Here is a 19,894-nt window from a genome sequence, read left to right on the forward strand (position 1 = left end):
TCTCGATTGGTGTGTCAGTAGAAAAGAGCACATTTTAAACTTCCAAAGACTCACTTTCCAAAAAATTAAGTGCTAGAGAATTTTTTGTGTTTTACTCAAGGAAGTAACATATTGGGTAATGACCACATTTCAAATAAAAACTTGATTACTTTGTAGGTATATAACCCAGTGTATGATTAAATAAAGGTAACAAACAGGATGCTAACAGTCAATAACATAATGAGTTTAAGGAACTAAACTGCAACAGAAATGGCTGTGAAAGAAATCAAACTGGGCGAAGGACAACCAAACTAAAAGGTAAGGGTGCGGCAGATGTGACAGTTTAACCTTCTGATCATCAATCTGTACACCATGCCAAGAGTGAGCATAGTAACGAGTCACAAGGTCTCTCCCAAGTAGAAATTTGCAGAAGACAGGAATTTCAAGACGTGCTGGCCAAGCTCATCTGAAGCAACACAAAGAAATGGGTAAGGTCAAGGACCAGAAACACAGTGGTTGGCCACAGAAACTGAGTGCAGCAGATGAGAGAAACATCAAACTGATGTTTTTTTCTAAGTCAGAAATCCAGCACCACTGTAATTTAAATTCAACCTAAATCAACAGTCTGGAAAAAAAACTGTACATACCAGGCTCAAACCAAACAAAACTCTCACACCCTTGATTAGCTATGTTACACAATAACAGTCAACTATGGTGTACACATAACAGTTAACTAAATTCTAAAACAAAACTGCAATACTAAGAGGAAATACTCTACCCACCCTATTCTGTTCATCTGCAGCAGTACCTCACAACAGTCCTCAGGGAATCCCCTAAATATTATAGAGAGCATTTCTTTCCCCCAAAGATTTAAGTTTAACCAACTATTTACTTCTTTTGAAAGCAGCTTAAATTTGCTTATGTTCTGGTTGTCCTTTATAGATGGTTGAACATGGTATAATAGAACAATGAATAATAATGAACAATGAATATAGAATAGCAAGAACACATTTTCTTACACAAAAAGGGAACTTTGAAAACCAATGCTGAGCACATTTCTTGCATCCCTCCAATCATGGGTGTATATGCATCATAATGTTGCTACTAGGTCACCACTGGAACTTTTAAAGTTAAATCAAATGAACATACACCATAATAAAAACAGAAAAGGCTAGAAATCCAACACAGCATACAAAAAATGCTGGAGGAACTCAGCAGGTCAGGCAGCATCTATGGAAAAGAGTAAATAGTAGACATTTTGGGCCAAGTCCCTTCATCAGGAATCTGAAGAAGCTGGAAATACTCAGCAGGTTGAGAGAGTATCATGGAGGGAGAAATAGAGTTAATGTCTCCGATTCCCTTCGTCGGAATCTGGACTCAAGAGAACTGATTATATTAATTTCTGAAGAAAGCTCATTGACCTAAAACATTAATTCTGTTTTTCTCTCTCCACAGATGCTGCCTAACTTGCTGAATATTTCCAGCATTTTTGTTGTTATTCAGTAATTATTTTCTGTAAGAATCAGGCTTTGTAGTAATTTCGTTATCACTAGGTAAATACAAGGAAAGAGGGTGAATAGAAATTCAAGGTGGAAAGAAGGTAAAGGAAAAGTAAAAGGCAAAGGGGACTAAAGGAAGAGTGAGTGCAGCTGATAGAGTGAGAAAAAACAAGTTGTGAAAAAGCTGAACAGAGGGAGTGATATGCGTAGAAGTGAAGCAAGATGGGGAAATATGAGATGCAAAAGGAGAAATGCAAAGGAATGTGCAAATGAGGGGGTATGGAGAGGAGGGCAGGGGAAATACAAGAGGAAACTGAAACTGATAATGGCAAAGAATCATAGAAATAAAGGAGACTCGGACAGATGAAAGAGCACCATTCAAATTTTCAATAAATACATAAAGAAGCGATACAGAAAGCCACATGACTAGGTTATTATAAAACTTAATAATAGGTTATTAAAAATTTGTGCAGATTGGTGGTAACACATCCTCCTTGCTGACTATCAACTCAAGCACACCTCAGGGGTATGTGCTTAGCCCACTGCTCTACTCTCCATATAGACGTGACTGTGTGGCTAGGCATAGCTCAAATACCATCAATAAATTTGCTGATGATACAACTGTTGCTGGTAAAATCTCAGATAGTGACGAGTGGGTGTACAGGAGTGAGATATGCCAACTAGTGGAGTGGTGCCACAGGCAACAACCTGGCACTCAACGTCAGTAAGTCAAAAGAGCTGATTGTGGACTTCAGGAAGGGCAAGACGAAAGAACACATACCTATCCTCAGAGGGATCAGAAGTGAAGAGAGTGAGCAGTTTTAAGTTCCTGGGTGTCAAGATCGCGGATATACATCATTAGGAGTTTGAAGAGATTGGCATATCAACAAATACACTCAAAAACTTCTACAGATCTACCTTGGAGAGCATTCTGACAGGCTGCATCACTGTCTGATATGTGGAGGCTACTGCACAGGACCGAAAGCAACTGCAGAGCTTTGTAAATCTAGTCAGCTCCATCATGGGCACTAGCCTATAAAGTACCCAGGACATCATCAGGGAGCTGTGTCTCAGAAAGGCAGCGTCCACTATTATGGACCTCCAGCACCCAGGGCATGCCCTTTTCTCATTGTTACCATCAGGTAAGAGGAACAGAAACCTGAAGGCACACACTCAGCTATTTCAGGAACAGCTTCTTCCCCTCTGCCATACGATTCCTAAATGGACATTGAACCCTTGGACTCTATCTCACTTTAAAAAAATACATAGCATTTGTTTTTTTTTCATGATTTTAATATATTCAATATACACATACTATAATTGATTTACTTACATATTTATTATTATTTTATTATGTATTGCATTGAACTGCTGCTGCTAAGTCAACAAATTTCACGTCACATGCCGGTGATAATAAACCCAATTCTGCTACTAAAGGCTTCCTTTACTTACAATGGGAATATTTGAGCTGACAATAGGAATCTAATTTTATCTTTTCCTTAATAATCTAAATACATGCATGATACGCATACTATGCAGAATTAATTTGGGATAGAGAAACAAAACAAAAACAAATAGGAAAAACAGAAAACACTGGACAAGTTTTTTTCCCCAAAAGTGTTGCTTCCTTAAGATTTTTTTTTGGCTATGATAGACTGCTTGAAGATGAACATAAATATAATTTCAGACTACTTGTATCACGTAGGAATTTGGAGCAACAACAAATTAACTTTTATTGAATATAATGCGTTTAATTGCATAATGGTGCTGATGCTTTGCAATAGTTCAACTAAGTTAAAAATATTTTGTTAATGATTTTCATTTGTATCCAGTGTCTGAGGCTTTTCGCTTAAGTGTCCAACAATAATTCACCAACATTGATGAATTCCAGTTGCCCTAGTATCTTTTCTCCATGACTGCAAAGTCCTGGTGAAACCTTTCACCATGCTCATCACTAACAGCACCAAGATTTGCAGGGAAGAAGTCCAAATGGGAATGCAGAAAATGAATCTTTAGTGACATGTTGCATTTCATGGTTTTATATGCTTGAAGCATGCTTTCAACCAGCTGCATATAGTTTGGTGCTCTGTAGATGCCAAGAAAAATTTCAGCAACTTCCTTGAATACCTTCCATGTGACTTTCTCCAGTCCCACTAGAAATTCTTCAAATTGCCTGTCATTGATGACCTGTTTGAATTGTGGACCAACAAAAATGCTTTCCTTAATCTTGGCATCTGGAAAGCATCTGTCTCAAATATCAAAATCCTTCATAGAAATTTTTGTGCCTGGTGATAGCAAATTTTATCCTTACAGTCCTGAACCCAATAATTATTACTAAAACCTGTCCTGCCATGCAGCAGCTGCGCTGCCTAAGCATGCCTGAACAAGATAGGAAACTTTCCAGCTTACATAATAGGCAACATTTTAATTGATTTGAATTATGAATTGAAATAATAAACAAAAGTTTATTAAAAAATGGTGCATGATAGGGAAATTTCATGGTGATTTTTATGATCAGTAGCCTGAAATTCGTAAGATACACCTAAAGGTATTCAGGAAGCAAAATCTTTGTTGCCCAGTGAAATCATTAAAAATGTAAGAACTATGCATTACTTGAGCAACAAAAGAAATCGTCGTATTTAGAACATTCCACAAAAATATTGAAAGAAAACTGGAACATGCAAAGTTTTTGTACAACATACAAAATTCAACCACACAAAGTTCATGTTTGATATTAACCTCGTAACGAGTAAATAATTTTAATTGCTTCACAGTATTCAAATTTTAGTTCTGTCTGCAATTCTGAAGCAGAGAGAATTTACACTTATTTGTGATGCTACTATGTACTTTTTGTCCTATTGTATGTACTACAAATGCAGTTGTCTTCTGTGGCTTTGCATCATACGCCAGGAAATACTGGACATTTAGAAACCTGGTTAACAATAGAAACAGGAAGTGAGTGCTCTCAATTCAACAAAGGGTTTTCATTCAAACTTCGGAACCTCATGCTGCTTCACCAGATGCAAAGCTGAAAAACTGCAGAATCTGGAACTCCAAAATACAAACAGAAAATGTTGGAAATATTCAGGTCAGGCAACAGCTATGGAATGCTTCAGTGAGGTGCTTCCATTAGATATGCCTGCCATTCCTCTTTCATTATTCCAAATGCATCATTTTCTCCATTCACCCTTCCTTCACTACCCTATCATAAGAACACAAGAAATAGGAGCAGGAATAGGCCATCTAGCCCATCGAGCCTGCTCCATCATTCAATAAGATCATGGCTGATCTGGCTATGGACTCATCTCCACCTACCTGTCTTTTCCCCATAACCCTTAATTCCCCTTCTATGCAAAAAATCTACCTAAGCTTGTCTTAAATATATTTACTGAGGGAATCTCCATTGCATCATTAGGCAGAGAACTCCACAGATTCACCACTCTCTGAGAAAAACAGTTCCTCCTCAACTCCATCCTAAGTCTGCTCCCCCGAATCTTGAGACTATGTTCTGTAGTTCTGGTCTCACCTACCAGTGGAAACAACTTTTCTGCCTCTATCTTATCTGTTCTTTTCATAATTTTAAGTCTTTCTACAAGAACTCTTTTCATTCTTCTGAATTCCAGCGAGTACAGTCTCAGGTGACTCAATCTCTCCTCACACACAACACGCTGGAGGAATTCAGCGGGTCTGGCAGCATCCATGGAAAAGAACAGTCAACATTTCAGGCCAAGACCCTTCATCAGGACTGAAGAGGGAGGGGGCAGGGGCCCTTTAAAGGAGGTGGGGGTAGGTTGGGAAGAAGAAGGCCTGTAGGTGCCAGGTGAAAAACCAGTAAGGGGAAAGATCAAGGGGTGGGGGAGAGGATAGACAGGAGAGGTGAAGGAGGAATGTAAGGGGAAAGCACTATGGGTAGTAGAAGGAGGCAGAACCATGAGGGAGGTGATAGGCAGCTGGAGGAGGAAACAGTGAAACTGGGATGGGGGAAGGGAATGTGGTGAATTCAATATTCATGCCCAGGGGCTGGAGACTAGTAATCTCTTGTCATAGTTTAACCCTCTCATCTCTGGAATCAACCTGGTGAACCTCCTCTTCACTGCCTTCAAAGCCAGTATATCCTTCCTCAAGTAAGACCAGAACTGCACACAGTACTCCAGGTGTGGCCTCACCAGTACCCTGTACAGTTGCAGTATACCCTCCTTGCCTCTAGCAATGAAGGCCAACATTCCATTTGTCTTCTTGATAGCCTGCTGTACCTGCAAACCAACCTTTTGTGATTCATACACAAGCACTCCCAAGTCCCTCTGCATAGCAGCATGGTGCAATTCTTTTAACAATTTAAATAATAATCTGCTCTTTCATTTTTTTCCTTCCAAAGTGGATGACCTCATATTTACTAACATTGTTCTCCATCTGCCAGACCCTTGCTCATTCAATTAATCTATCTACATCTCTCTGCGTCTTCTGCACAATTTATTTTCCACTCAATTTAGTATCAGACATGTCCTTCAATCTCCTCATCCCAACTGTCTCAGGGAGTTTAAACATGTCTATTGTTAAAAATTTGCTCAGTTCCATTCTACAACAGAAATACTAACTTTTTCTCCCTTCCTCACAGATACTACCTGACCTGCTTAAATTTTCTAGTATATTCTATTTATAGTTTCACAATGGAAGAACTCCTTCTATAGAAAAATGAAATTTAACCCACCAGCTTGTTTCAAACCTGTATTTAGTTAAAGAGTAGCGATACCTGTAATCATTAGAACAATGGCCCTTTTCATTTAGCCTTACCTTTGTCGGATTGTATATGTCTAAATCCAGCTACTTCAATCTTTGCAGTCTGTTTAAACATATATGCTGCCACGTTAAGATATTTTTATAGAATTATCATAATATGAGCATGTTTCAAACTATAAGAATACTGAAAAATAAACCCAGTTACAAACTGTGGCCCGAATAGTTGCACAATACTGCATGTTATACATCTCATATTATAAAATATCACAGCTGAAGTAGTCCAGCTATAGGACTGTTAGAGCCAAGAGCTGTTCTGAATTCTGCAATCATACTAATAGAAATGTAGAGTAAAAGAAAGAATTGAATTGGGCATCAGGATTTTCTTGCAGATTCTTTCCAAATGCAATTTCAAAGTTGCACAAAAGTATTTATGCCTGCTAGTTAACAAGCGAAAAACACAGATCCAGATATATAGCAACTTCAGAACTAAAGACTTGTAATATACTATATGTCATGGAAGTTCAGTAGCCTTTATTACAAACATACAGTACGTGGAATTAAATACACTTAACTTTTGATAAAGGACGTTGGAAATCAAACTACATATAAAGCACCATCTACTCAAAGCTTTGGTAAAAAGCAAATATTCTTTCCGTCAAAGCAGTAAAATCTTGGGAAAATACCTTGGATCAAGACCAAGGAACTGATTGTGGATTTCAGGAAGTGCAAGCTGGAAAAACACACCACTCCTCATTAAGGGATCAGTAGTGGTAAAGGTGAGTAGCTTCAAGGTAAACATAGAACACACAGCAGTACAGCACAGGATCAGCCCCTCAGCCCTCTGTTGTGCCAGACCAAATCATTTAGTTAGTGGCCAACTAAATGAATCCCTTATGCCTACACAATGTCAATATCCTTCCAGTTTCCTCACATCCATGTGCATATCTAAACACCTCTTAAAGGTTACAGAAGCCTATGCCTCAGGCAGTGCATTCCAGGCACTCAACACTATGTAAAACACTTGCCTCTCTCATCTCCTTTGAAATTACCCCTCTCACAAATGCATGCCTTCCAGAATTAGTCGTTTCAACCCTGGGAACAAGATACTGACTGTCTATTCTATCTATACCTCTCATAAACCTCCATCAGATCTCCCCTCAGCCTCTGCCACTCTAGAGAAAACTACCCAAAGTTTGTCCAGCCTCTCATTATAGAACATACCCTCTAATCCAAGCAGCATCCTGGTAAGCATCTTCTGCACCCTCTCCAAAGCCCCGACATCCTTCCTATAATAGGGTGACCAGAAATGCACGCAATACTCCAGATGCGGTCTAACTAGAGTTTTAAGCTGCAACATAACTTCCTGACTTTTGAACTCAATGCCTTGACTAATAAAGACAAGCATATCTTCTTAACCACCCTATCAATTACTATTTCTCCAACCGAGTAACTGATCTATATCCCACTGTATTCTTTGCTAGTCATCTACACTATCCACGACACCAATCTTCGTAGCATATGCAAACTTACTAACCACCCATCTACATTTTCATTCAAGTCATTCATATACATGACAAACAGCAGAGGTCCCAATACAGAACCCTGCGGAACACCATTAATCACAGACCTCCAGCTAGAATAAATCCCTTCAATTACTACCCTGTTTTCTCTGGGCAAACCAATTCTGAATCCAAACATCCAACTGACCATGAATCCCTTGCATCTTAATCTTCTGGATGAGCCTCCCATGAGGGACCTTGGCAAACACCTTATTAAAGTACAAGCAGACATCATCCATCTACCTTCATCAATCACTCTCGTCACATCAGAAAACTCAATTAAGTTAATAAAACACAACTTACCCTGTATAAAGTCATGCTGGCTCTCTTTAATTAGACAGTGGATTTTCAAATGCTCATAAATCCTAACCTGAAGAATTCTATCCAGTAATTTCCCTACGACTGACATGACTCACACGACTCACCAGTCTATATACTGTTTCCAGGATTATTCCCAGTTCCCTTCTGAGTAACGGAACATTAGCTACTCACCAGTACTCCAGGAACTCACCTGTGGCTAAGGAGGACAAAGATATTGGTCAAGGACTGAACAATCTCTTCACATTCCTCTCTCAAGAACCTGGGGGATATCCCATCAGGCCCTTGTTTATCCTGATATTATGTAATAAGTGAAGTTTCAACCTAATAAAATATCTTTTGGTCTGAAACTGCATCTGCGTATTTACATTGTGGATTTTGTTTCTTCCCCTACTCAGAATATTTACTATTTTAATATACATTTCCTGTTTATATTCCCACAATGTATATCAATTACATATTACATAGCTTCTATTCCCTTAATCCATGTTCTTTTCCAGTAATTGAAAATTTCTCTATGCTACAATGACAACTAATTTTCAGAAGTATTTAATTGACTGGATAATACATGGTATAATGAAGTGCAAAAGCAATGAAAGGCAATTCATAAATGTATGTACATTCGATGCCATATTCTGAAGAGTTTCTAATATCCCATTTTGTTATAATTAACAAGGACCTACTTTAACAGTGGGATGAACTTCAAATAAATATTGCAACTGCATTACAGAAAGCAGTCACAAGATCAAAGTGTTCATTATAGTATTTGCTGCATTAAAAAGGCATCTTACAATAATTACTGGTTACAAAAGTTACAGTTTATAAACTAAGAGACAGTGAACATGCATCAGTCTACATTATGGGATTGGTGATGGGCAGAGTCAGCAGGTTTGAAGTCCTGGGTATTAACATATCAGATAAGCCCAGCAAATAAATGCTATTATAAGGTATGCACACCAGTGTCTTTACTTTCTAGGAGGTTAAGGAAATTCAGCTTCTCACTGAACTCTAAGTGTCCTGACTAGTTGCAGCATGGTTAGGCATGGCAATTTAAATGCACAAGAATGCAAGAAGCTTCAGAGAGTGGTGGATTCTGGCCAATACATCATGAGTACGTTCCTTCCCACCATCAATATAATATCTACAGGAGGCTCTGCCTCATAAAGGGAACATCCATCAAAGATCCCTACCAAATGGGCCATTCAATTTTTTTTCTATAGCTACTATCGAGGAGGAGGTACAAAAGCCTCAGGCTACATAACCAGGTTAAAGAAAAGATGCTTGCTTTCACGCATTTGATTCTCAAACCAATTGGTTGGAGTGGTAGTCCTAATTATCATTACAATTTTTTCTCTACTGTGACTACTAATCATTTTGCACTAGTATAGTGTTTTTTTCTTTATAAAAAATACGTATAATTTGTGTAATCAATGATTTTCTTGGGAACATGCTTACATGAGTATGAACCTGTGAAGCTGCTGCAAGTTTCTCATTGCACTTTACATATGACAATAACTCTACTTTATGACTTCTAGAAAAATTTATTTATCATGTCAGTATCTTATTAAGTGTGTGGAGAAAAAAAATCATAACCAACAGGACGTGGGTCATTTAACAGTCACATTGAGCAAAATGATCACTGAAGTTAGGTGACAGGTCCTTAAAGAAAAGAACATTGATAGAACACTTAGTTTCACAATACAAGTTAAAGATATCTTTCAGCAATTACTTCTGAAACCAAAATCAGAGCAAAGTAGAAATAAACCTGAAACTGGAAAATAAATTAACTTTTGCTAGCCAAATTAATTTCTTGTTAAGCTTAGTGAATTCTATCTCTTGGAAAACTCCTCAAAGCACCCAAATGTAATCTGATAATCTCCTTAAAACTGCCATTAGCCCATTAGCTACATCATTAAGAAGCAGTCAATGCTTAAAGATCAGACCAGAAAGGGATTTAATTAGAGCGATGGTTCAACCAAGTTAATGACATCTTAAATGAACAAAAAAATACCACTGAGAAGCCACTTGTAAATAAAAAACCCTCAAATAATGTGTTCCAGCATATTTGAACAAAAATCTGCTAAATTATACATTTTGACTGCAGTAACTAAATTTCTAAACATTTTTCTACACTAAAGATAATAGAAAAGGAAGCTGTTTGAACCAATCAGATTTACAATGAAACTTTCATATTCCACTGGATAAAAGCAGGCCATTCTGGGCCATAGTCTTTATCTCAATTATTTTCTTTGTCTAACTCCCATGGTTCAAGAAGATTTTCCAGTGTATACCTAAACCAGTCAATCCAAGATTGTCCCAGATTGAATCAGTAGTCTATGCAGTGAAAGTGGATTGCAGCCAGCATTGCAAAAGTTATGATACAAAGAGGCCTCAGCTTCAGCTTATTATTGATCCTCCCATGATCAGACAGTCTGTCAATATTCAAAGTTCATATATATATGAACCTGGGCCACCTGGGTGAGGTGCTGGAAAAACCACATCCCTACAAGTTAACTCCTTTAGGAGAAGAAAGGAGAAAAGTGACAAGAAATATCAAAGGCTTTCTATTTCTCTAGTGCACATAATAGGAGAAAGCTAATATGGATAACTATTTGACCCTGCAGGTTGACTATGGTTTCAAAATTTTCTACCTTTTCTCTAGCACTTACATATTGGACTCTCAGCCCATCAAAGTTGGGGATCAAAGTTGGTGCCTTTTTCAACAGGCTGCTTCACAAGTAAAGATGTTTTGTCTTTAAACATTCAACAATGCATATTTAAAACAACAAGAGTACCCAAGGATGAGATTAAGCACTTCTCACCCCACCACTAAATTGTTCACACTAACAGAATAGATGAGACTAAAATTCTGACTCGTTTACATAATGTTCATTTGTATAAGCAGTTTTGTGAACAAAATCAGATAATAAAATTGAAATCAGCATAATTAAAAACAGGGAAAGGTAGAAACAATCTAGTTAGACAGTATTAGATTATGGCCTGATGGAGGGGGTCTTCAACCTGAAACATCAATAGCTTATCTTTGCATAGATGCTGCCAGTCCTGCTAAGTATTTCTGTTCTTAAAATTTCAGATCTTCAGAAACTGCAGTCTTTTTTTGAATACTCTATTCTAGCCAAATTACTATACTTCAAATGAGGAAAAACATACTTTAGTACAGCATTAGGTCCCAAATGCTTATCACAGCCAAACGTAACTGCAAGTTTGAATGAAATGAACTTTTTTTTAAATTAATAAATTAACCTATCCAACTGGGTCTTTTCTAACTGAATTGAAAAGGCTTCATTTCTTACTTCCTTCACATAAACAAGGAGTAAAAAATTTTACATTACATCTGTCTAAATGTGCAATTTATAATAATTTGTAAAACAAAATAGCACGTACAACAGGACAGTCAATATAGCATAGAAATACAATTTCATCAGTGTAAATTAATCAGTCTGATGGCCTAGTGGAAGAAGCTACTCCGGAGCCTGTTGGTCTTGGCTTTTATGCTGCGGTACCATTTCCTAGAACAGTTTGTGGTTGGGTTGACTTGCGTCTCCAACGATCCTTCGGGCCCTTTTTACACACCTGTCTTTGTAAACATCCTGAATAGCGGGAAGTTCACATCTACAGATCTGCTTGCCTGTTCACACCACTCTCGACAGAGTCCTGCGATTGAGGGAAGTACAGTTCCCATACCAGGTAGTGATGCAGCCAGTCAGGATGCTCTCAATAGTGCCCCAGTAGAACGTCCTGAGGATTTGGGACTCATGCCAAGCTTCTTCAACCATCTGAGGTGAAAGAGGCGCTGTTGTGCTTTTTTCACCATACAGCCGGTATGTACAGACCATGTGAGATCCTCTATGATGCGTATGCCAAGGAACTTAAAGCTGTTCACCCTTTCAACCCCAGATCCATTGATGTCAATAGGGGTTAGCCTGTCTCCATTCCTCCTGTAGTCCACAACCGGCTCCTTTGTTTTTGTGACATTGAAGGACAGGTTGTTTTCTTGACACCACTGTGTCAGGGTGATGACTTCTTCTCTGTATGCTGTCTAATTATTTGAGATAAGGCCAATCAATGTTGCATCATCAGCAAAAATAGCATGCAGCTATTAATGCACTAGGCAACATTACAGAGTAATTTTTTCACCTTTCACACTTATGGAAGTGTGTAGTCTTTTATTTTGAAAATTAATTTATAAAGTACAGAACAGCTGTTAAGATACCCACTAGTAGCTTACCTGGAGCTAAGACAGCTGCTGATGGACTGCCCAATGATGGATGAGAGAATAAGGCTGGTGAAAAGGCAGACATATTGGACTGGGACACAGAACTCAGCCTTGGGGTTGATCCTCCTTTTGGGATGAACTCACTTGCAGCTGGATTTGGTGCCTGGCAATAAAACAACATTTTATGCGATTATTCACATCAGACCTTTAAAGTCCACCACCAAGCACTTAACCTAACATTCAAATTTTAAAGCATTGCAAAATGTTTACAGCAAGTAAGAGCAATTCTAGAAAATAAAAATAAGCCTTTTCACATAAACTCAAACCAACAAGGTTTCAGTACTGTGCACAAAGTAACAAACATCTTTAACTGGATTATTGCAGAGTTTAAGCATCTACACATTTGACTTCTGTTTGATTAGGTGCTCAGATGAAAAACAAAAAATGCAAGCTAGTTGAAGACCGTGAGAAAAGAGAAACAAAACAAATAATGAAAGTACTGTTTCACCTCATAACAAACTTAAGCTTTCTGTTTACATGTGTAAAATTGTAAAAAAAAAAGTACAAGTCTATCTGGCTGCCTTAGTGATTAGTTAGCATCTAGTATTTAGGTTTCATACTTATTCTTTATTTTGCATTATCTGAAATTTATAATATAATGCTAAATCTGTGCAACTAAAACAAAGGGAACATTAGACTGATCTTTCTTCTATATTTGTGTAGCCTTGAAAATCTTTCTCTATATATAAATACTATAATTACTAAACAAAAACAAGATTAAGGAAATATGACTGTTGAAGAGATAGAACTTAAATTGTTTCCTTAGTAGCCCAGGAATAATATATTATGAAATTATCTCTAAAACCTACATGGGATAGTTGAATTTTGTTTATTCGTTTAACATACAAGCAAGGGAATAGATAGAAACATAGAAAATAGGTGCAGGAGTAGGCCATTCGGCCCTTCGAGCCTGCACCGCCATTCAGTATGATCATGGCTGATCATCCAACTCAAAACCATATACCTGCTTTCTCTCCATACCCCCTGATCCCTTTAGCCACAAGGGCCATATCTAACTTCCTCTTAAATATAGCCAATGAACAGGCCCCAACTGCTTCCTGTGGCACAGAATTCCACAGATTCACCATTCTCTGTGAGAAGAAGTTTTTCCTCATCTCGGCCCTAAAAGGCTTCCCCTTTATCCTTAAACTGTGACCCCTCGTTCTGGACTTCCCTCAACATCGGAAACAATCTTCCTGCATCTAGCCTGTCCAATCCCTTCAGAATTTTATTCGTTTCAATAAGATCCCCCCTCAATCTTCTAAATTCCAGTGAGTATAAGCCTAGTCGATCCAGATCCAACATGAGCACAGTTGAATTTCTTAATATAACATTCCTTCACAATCAAAATATAATTTTAAAAGGTCAATATTATCAATTACAGGTGTCCCCTGCTTTACGAATGTTCGCTTTATGTCACTTCACTCGTTACAAAGAGGATTTTTGCTTTTACGAAAATTTTTCCCATATAAATTAATGGTTCTTCGTTTTATGCCATTTCGGCTTTAAAAAAGTTTCAAAGGAACGCTCTACCTTTGTGTGTGTGTGTGTGTTGGGGGGGGGGGGGGGGAAGAGAAAGAAACCTGTACATTAATGTAAAAACTTTCTTTAAAACTCACTATTATCAATTTCATTACTAAGTGCCCAAACTGAATGAATGGTAATGGTATATTTAGGACATCAGCAATCAGGTGCAATGACACTGAGGCAAAATTTGCAAGCACTTAACTTGTGTTAATAAATTTTGTGAAGGAAGCAATTGTGTGTCCAATAAATAAGGCCGGCAGATTTTGACTACACAAACAAAAAACAAGCAGCTAGAGTAGTGGTTGCCACCCGTCGATCGCGATCGACTAGTCGATCTTTGAGACTTTCCCAGTAGATCCTGAAAAAAAATGAAAAATAAATACACAAATACTGTTGAGAGACTGTTTCTGGGTTGCGGGGTTTTAGTTCCGTTCTTTCTGCCCAGTGCGCATGCGTGTAGCTCCCTTGCACTACACAGTGTAATTCAGTGGTCCCCAACCACAGGGCCGGGAGGAAACAATACGAATCAGCTGCACCTTTCCTCATTCCCTGTCACGCCCACTGTTGAACTTGAACCAATGCGAGGTCATCAGTCGCCTAACCACAGTGACACCTTCGTGCCAGGGATCACTGGTTGGCCTCACACGGCTGGCGGGAAGTGCCGTTGTTACTGGCCTGGAGTGCTGCCTCTAAACCTGTTTAACATACCGAATGTTCGTGGGGAACCTGGTGCTAAAATATTCGCAGATGACCTAATTTGGGTTCAGGGTTTCGTATGTAGCAGAGCAGCTACCTTGCTGCGATCTACTGAAACAAACTTTTATTGGCTGATAGATCCTACAAGCGGGGTGGGTGAGCGCCCTGTTGCATTCTTTGCTCGGTCGCTCACTCACTCCGGACTGTGATCGCCGCGACCCTGGCATGGGGACCTCTGGCCCTGACTTTGTCCTCTCACCCAACCCACGACCAACCACACCTGGCCAAGGCGTCTGGTGGCGGGCAGCCGGGAGGCTGGTGTTCGGGCTGGGAGGCTGTCGGAGGCAACAAAGCCCTCAAAACTGCTTCGGTACCCTGAGTCCAAGCACCCCGCACTGAAAGACAAACACGTTGAGTTTTGTGAGCGGAAAAAACGTGAGCAGCATGGGACAGAAGCTAAGTGCCGAGAGCCGTGAAAATTAAATTGCGGAATAGACTGGACATCACTGTATTCCCATCGTATTTAACACCCCACCTCCCTGTCGGCCGGTACGCAAGAATATTCTCAATATTAAACCTGTCCGCAGTGCATAAAAGGGTGGGTACCCCTGATGTTCATACATTATTTCTACTTCCGGGTTGTGGGGTTTTACTTCCGGTCTTTTCTGCCCTGGTGCGCATGCGTGTAACTAATTGATCTGGGGTCGATCTTGCCTTGCACTAAGGCCGAGGTAGGGGATCTTGGGCTTAAAAAGGTTGGTGACCACTAAGCTAGAGGAAGACAAGACAGAATGGCAAGACAGCATGTGTAAAGGGAAAATGAGGTCCATGTAATGGACTGGGACCCTTCATACAACTTCTAGTAGTACAAATATTAGATGATTTCAATTCCTATGATACATGCTTGTTAAAAGTCAAAACTGAGGAGCAATATATGATGCAATTATTAACTTTGTATGTCATTTCAAGAGACAGGAAGGAAAGAAAAAGTTTCTACTTGAGTGTAAAATATAACCACAGAATAGCTTTATCTATTCTAGACCATAGGTTGTGAATCAAAGACTAATTTGTAAAAACAAAACTAATAATAAAACAATTTATTACATTCTTTAATAATGGCACCCAACCGCTCACTGATAGTTCAAATGGGGTTCCTTAAATTTAGAGTTCTACAGCGATTTATTTTCTTAATGAAAGATACAAGTAGTTATTTACACAAACCCAGCATTTTTATTCATTGAATAACAGTGAGAAATTCATTAGGGTTAGGATTACCTGTAATTACTAAATTCATTGAGAAGCTTCATATTTGGCTAATTTAATGTAAACTAAAAAGAGAGGATCAATATGAAATTTGAATTCTGGGAAAAAATAAAAATACAAGCTAAATTCTGAAAATACTCAGCTACATAAACTGTACACAAGTGTGAATAAATATACAAGTTTCAAATTTGCTCCTTTTCCATTGATGGTAAAACATGGCTCTGAAGCATGTGTTAAACAGCATTTCCAATTGACCCTAGAAAATTCATACAAAATTGTCATATTATCTGTAGCTATTCCTCAGTTACAGTGTAATGTGCTCAGAGGACAAATAACACATTCAGTTAGTATTTATTTGTACCGCCTGACCACCCAAGAATACTTCAATAGCCTCTTGATCACAAACTCACAATTGAGTATCAAGGAAATTCCATGTTTGGGTCAGTTCAGCTCTTCATAAAAATTTAAGGCTTGGTATTATTGGATATGATAGTGCTGCCTGCAAGCAACTAGCAAAGTGAATGCAATACAAAAAATAGTTCCTATTTGACATTCCTATTTTTCAGTATTTCTCCATGGCAGGCTTTACTACAGAAAGTGGCCACTTATCTAAGCAGAAATTAAAAGTGCCAGATCAAGTGTGTCACCTCAGATTGGTATTGGTTAAGCAATGATCAAGTCCGGTTTAACTTCACCTCCAAGTATACTTATGAGGTCGAACAAAAAACAAGTACCAGAGGTGAAGAAAAATAGAATAAGTTCAAGAATTCTAATTTGCAATCATGGACATTTGAATTGCCCTTGCTAATGGACTGCAAAGCACAAAACTACATCCTTTGCAGATCACAAAAATCTATACCTTCCAAATGCTCAAATTAATAATGTAAAACTTCATCCTTCACAACTGGAATAGCTACTTGTTTAATTGCTACATATTTGAAACAAACAACAAAGTTCCTGTGTACAGACTATCCTGCAGAATGCAAGAACAGTATGTTGAAGTATTTTCCATATACTTTTAGATACAAAATAAGAATCCAGATTACTAAAATTCCAGGAAAATAAAGCCCAGCATGCGGTTAACCTTTTGTTTTTAAGAAAGCAGTTTAAAAAAAAAATTAATCCAACAGGGATATAAGGGAGTCACAAGAGACTGCTGATGTTAGAATCTGGAGGAACACAGCATCTAAGAGGGAAACTGGATAATCAACATTTCATGTCAAGACCCTTCATCTGGAGGTGAAGGAGTTGAAAAATTGAGCAGGAGTTGAGCAGGAAGTCAATTCTTCCATATTAGAATTATTTTGAGGAACAAAGCAGCATTTTAAAAGATTGGGGAAATGAGGGGTGTAGGCCCAGTACAATTCGGCTTCAACCAGAATGAATGATGGAGCAGATTTGAGAGACTGAATGGCTAACTCTGCCCTTAATCCCTGTGTTTTATTTTGAAACCTGAAAACAAGTGTTACATTTGCTTATCTCCTACCTATTGAGCTTATTTCAAAGTCTTGGGCATTTTGAAAATGGATTAATAAAGCCATTGATAGATTTTCCATCTGCAGTGAGCCAACCAGTCACATCAGCAATTCACCTTATGGGACAAACAAAAGGCTCCTGATTCCTTGACTCACTCTAATATGAACCAACATGCTACAATCATCAGTGCTGCTACAATCAGTGCTACAATCACCAACTGCTCCAAATGGGATGCCAACATCCTTCTCAACCTGGTTTAAAGAAACACTGCCCTGCACCAAAGACAATTTGATTATCCTTGGTGATTTCTATATAGGGTTAAAATGTTTGGTTGGCAGAAAAGGAGGAGAAACCCTCCTGTTGAAATAATAAAGGGATTTTGTCATAGTAATAGTCTACTTTATACAAGACCTCACAGCAACATTTTCAATATTGGCACTCGTTAAACAGCTTTTGCTTCTAAGCAAGACACTGCAAAGTTGTACTTATTGTTCATACCATGATGACTATCATTTATGCTATGATGGCTACTGATGACTAAATATACCAGACTATTTCCATTAACCTGGAACCATACAATGATGGCAACAGGGCCACAAAGAAAGCAACGTTGAAGCATCAAGACCATGCATGACCTTAATATCTGAGGGACTACACTCCTGAAAGCCAAGGATATAGGAAAGTTTACCAAAGCCGGAAAGGCAGTCAACACCTGCAAGAAGAGGCACAGAACTCAACAAAATCCCTATTCCCAGGAGTCCTTGACTCCATTCCATAGCACTCTCTGGTTTAGTCTTGAAAACATCCTAGACCAAATGAAAGCAGAGAAGGACACATATCAAATAAAAAATATATTAAGATCTTTGGAGTAGACTGTATCACAATTGAAGCTCTAAAACTGAAAGATGTATCTTAGACATGAAGTCACAGCTCTTGCCCAGGGAACCAAATAAAGCATCAAGAAAGACGACAAATATAATTGTAGTAACAATCTCCCCATTGTTGTCAATCGGGATACATCACCTCAGAATTAGAACAGATGCAAGTCATCCACTACCATTAAAGTATACCAAGGAGGAGAATCTTATTTTAAAATGCTATTATGCAGGTCATCAAATCAGGAGATTTGTCGACCACTAGTAATTTTACTTTAAGTATCTTTACTTCACTAAAAAAATTCTTGAAGCTCCACTTTGCTAGTCACTGACATGGGACCAATATTAATTGATACCTTGCAGAAGATTTAACATGCTACATGTCTCAAGTATATTTATTCTCACTCACTCATTTTAGTCAATTTTTTGCTGGTTTCTAAAACTTCTAATATTCTGGTTTCATTTTCATTTTTAGAATCTTTTTATTGGTACATAATCTTCTACAGCTAGAAAATGATACAAAACTTCAACAAATTGATATATATACAATTAATAAAGCCGAAGAGAGAAAAAAGCTGATCATAGTCTATGAAAATGAAAAAAAATTATATATAAGGAAAAGAAAAAAAAAACCCCAACTAACTGAAAAAAAAACCCACTGACTATAAAAAAGGGAAAAAACCCATTAGGAATCAACCCCTGGAGCAAGTCATCAACCGCCAATTCAATTTTAATATTCTGGTTTCATGACGAAGTACTTGTAGGTAGATCTTGTGTCCTCAAAGTGGAAGGAGAAGGAAGCACGAGAGAGAGGCTAAAACTAAACATACTGAGCTATATGAATTCAGGACTGAAAAAGTGTCACTACCTTTGGTAGAGGACAAACAAGTAATGCTCCCAATTTTAATACATTCTGTTGTACAAGAGAAAATTCATGATGCAAGAACAAAATTATTAACAAAAGACTTGAAAATGAGATTATTTATCTGAATAGACCAATGCTCTCACTCACGTCATGAAGATTTGGCTCCAGAAACACAGCCTTTGGTAGATGAGAAGCATCAAGTCTAACTTATTTCCTTCCTGTCGTGTAGGAAGAAAGGAGTGCCAGCTGTGGACAACTGGAATACATTCACAAGAGCTGTTCTCAATAAACATTAACTGATGTGCTTTATGTGAATGCTGAGACAGGTGATAAGATTATAATCTATTTTGCCTCTCCCTTTAGTCCCATGTATGTTAATTTTATATATGCAAGTCCAAAACAGTGTCAGGCTGAATCATTGACCAAATATTGTACACCCCTACAAACAACTCTTATTTCTTATCTCACTAATATTTTTAAAAATCTAATACTTAAGACTCTTTACTTTCTGAACTTTACTTTGTCCAGGGAGATTTTAATTCTCAATTGATTTATATGTTCAAAAAATTATGACATCTTTTCTATCAGTGTTTGCAATCATTTAATTGATTTTTAAATTGAACGCATATATCTAACTTGTAGTGCATATATGAGCAAAACACACAAAACGCTGGAGAAGCTCAGCAAGCCAGGCAGCATCTATGGAAAAGAGTACAGTCAACGTTTCAGTCTTGTTTGTGATTGTATTGCATAGATATGTAATTGAGTTTAAATTTAAGACTTCTAGCACTGTACTCTCTAAT

General features: G+C 38.0%; 1 protein-coding gene across 1 annotated transcript in view; it reads right to left on the bottom strand.

Moving 5' to 3' along the window:
• pan3 (poly(A) specific ribonuclease subunit PAN3) overlaps window positions 1-19,894 on the bottom strand; it is a 111,486-nt gene that overhangs the window by 45,592 nt on the left and 46,000 nt on the right. The window contains exon 5 of the mRNA XM_059964139.1: window positions 12,342-12,492. Within this exon, the coding sequence (XP_059820122.1) occupies window positions 12,342-12,492 (151 nt within the window). The remainder of the gene's footprint in view (window positions 1-12,341; window positions 12,493-19,894) is intronic.

The sequence above is a fragment of the Hypanus sabinus genome, chromosome 3, assembly GCF_030144855.1.
Source record: "Hypanus sabinus isolate sHypSab1 chromosome 3, sHypSab1.hap1, whole genome shotgun sequence".
Lineage (NCBI taxonomy): Eukaryota > Metazoa > Chordata > Chondrichthyes > Myliobatiformes > Dasyatidae > Hypanus > Hypanus sabinus.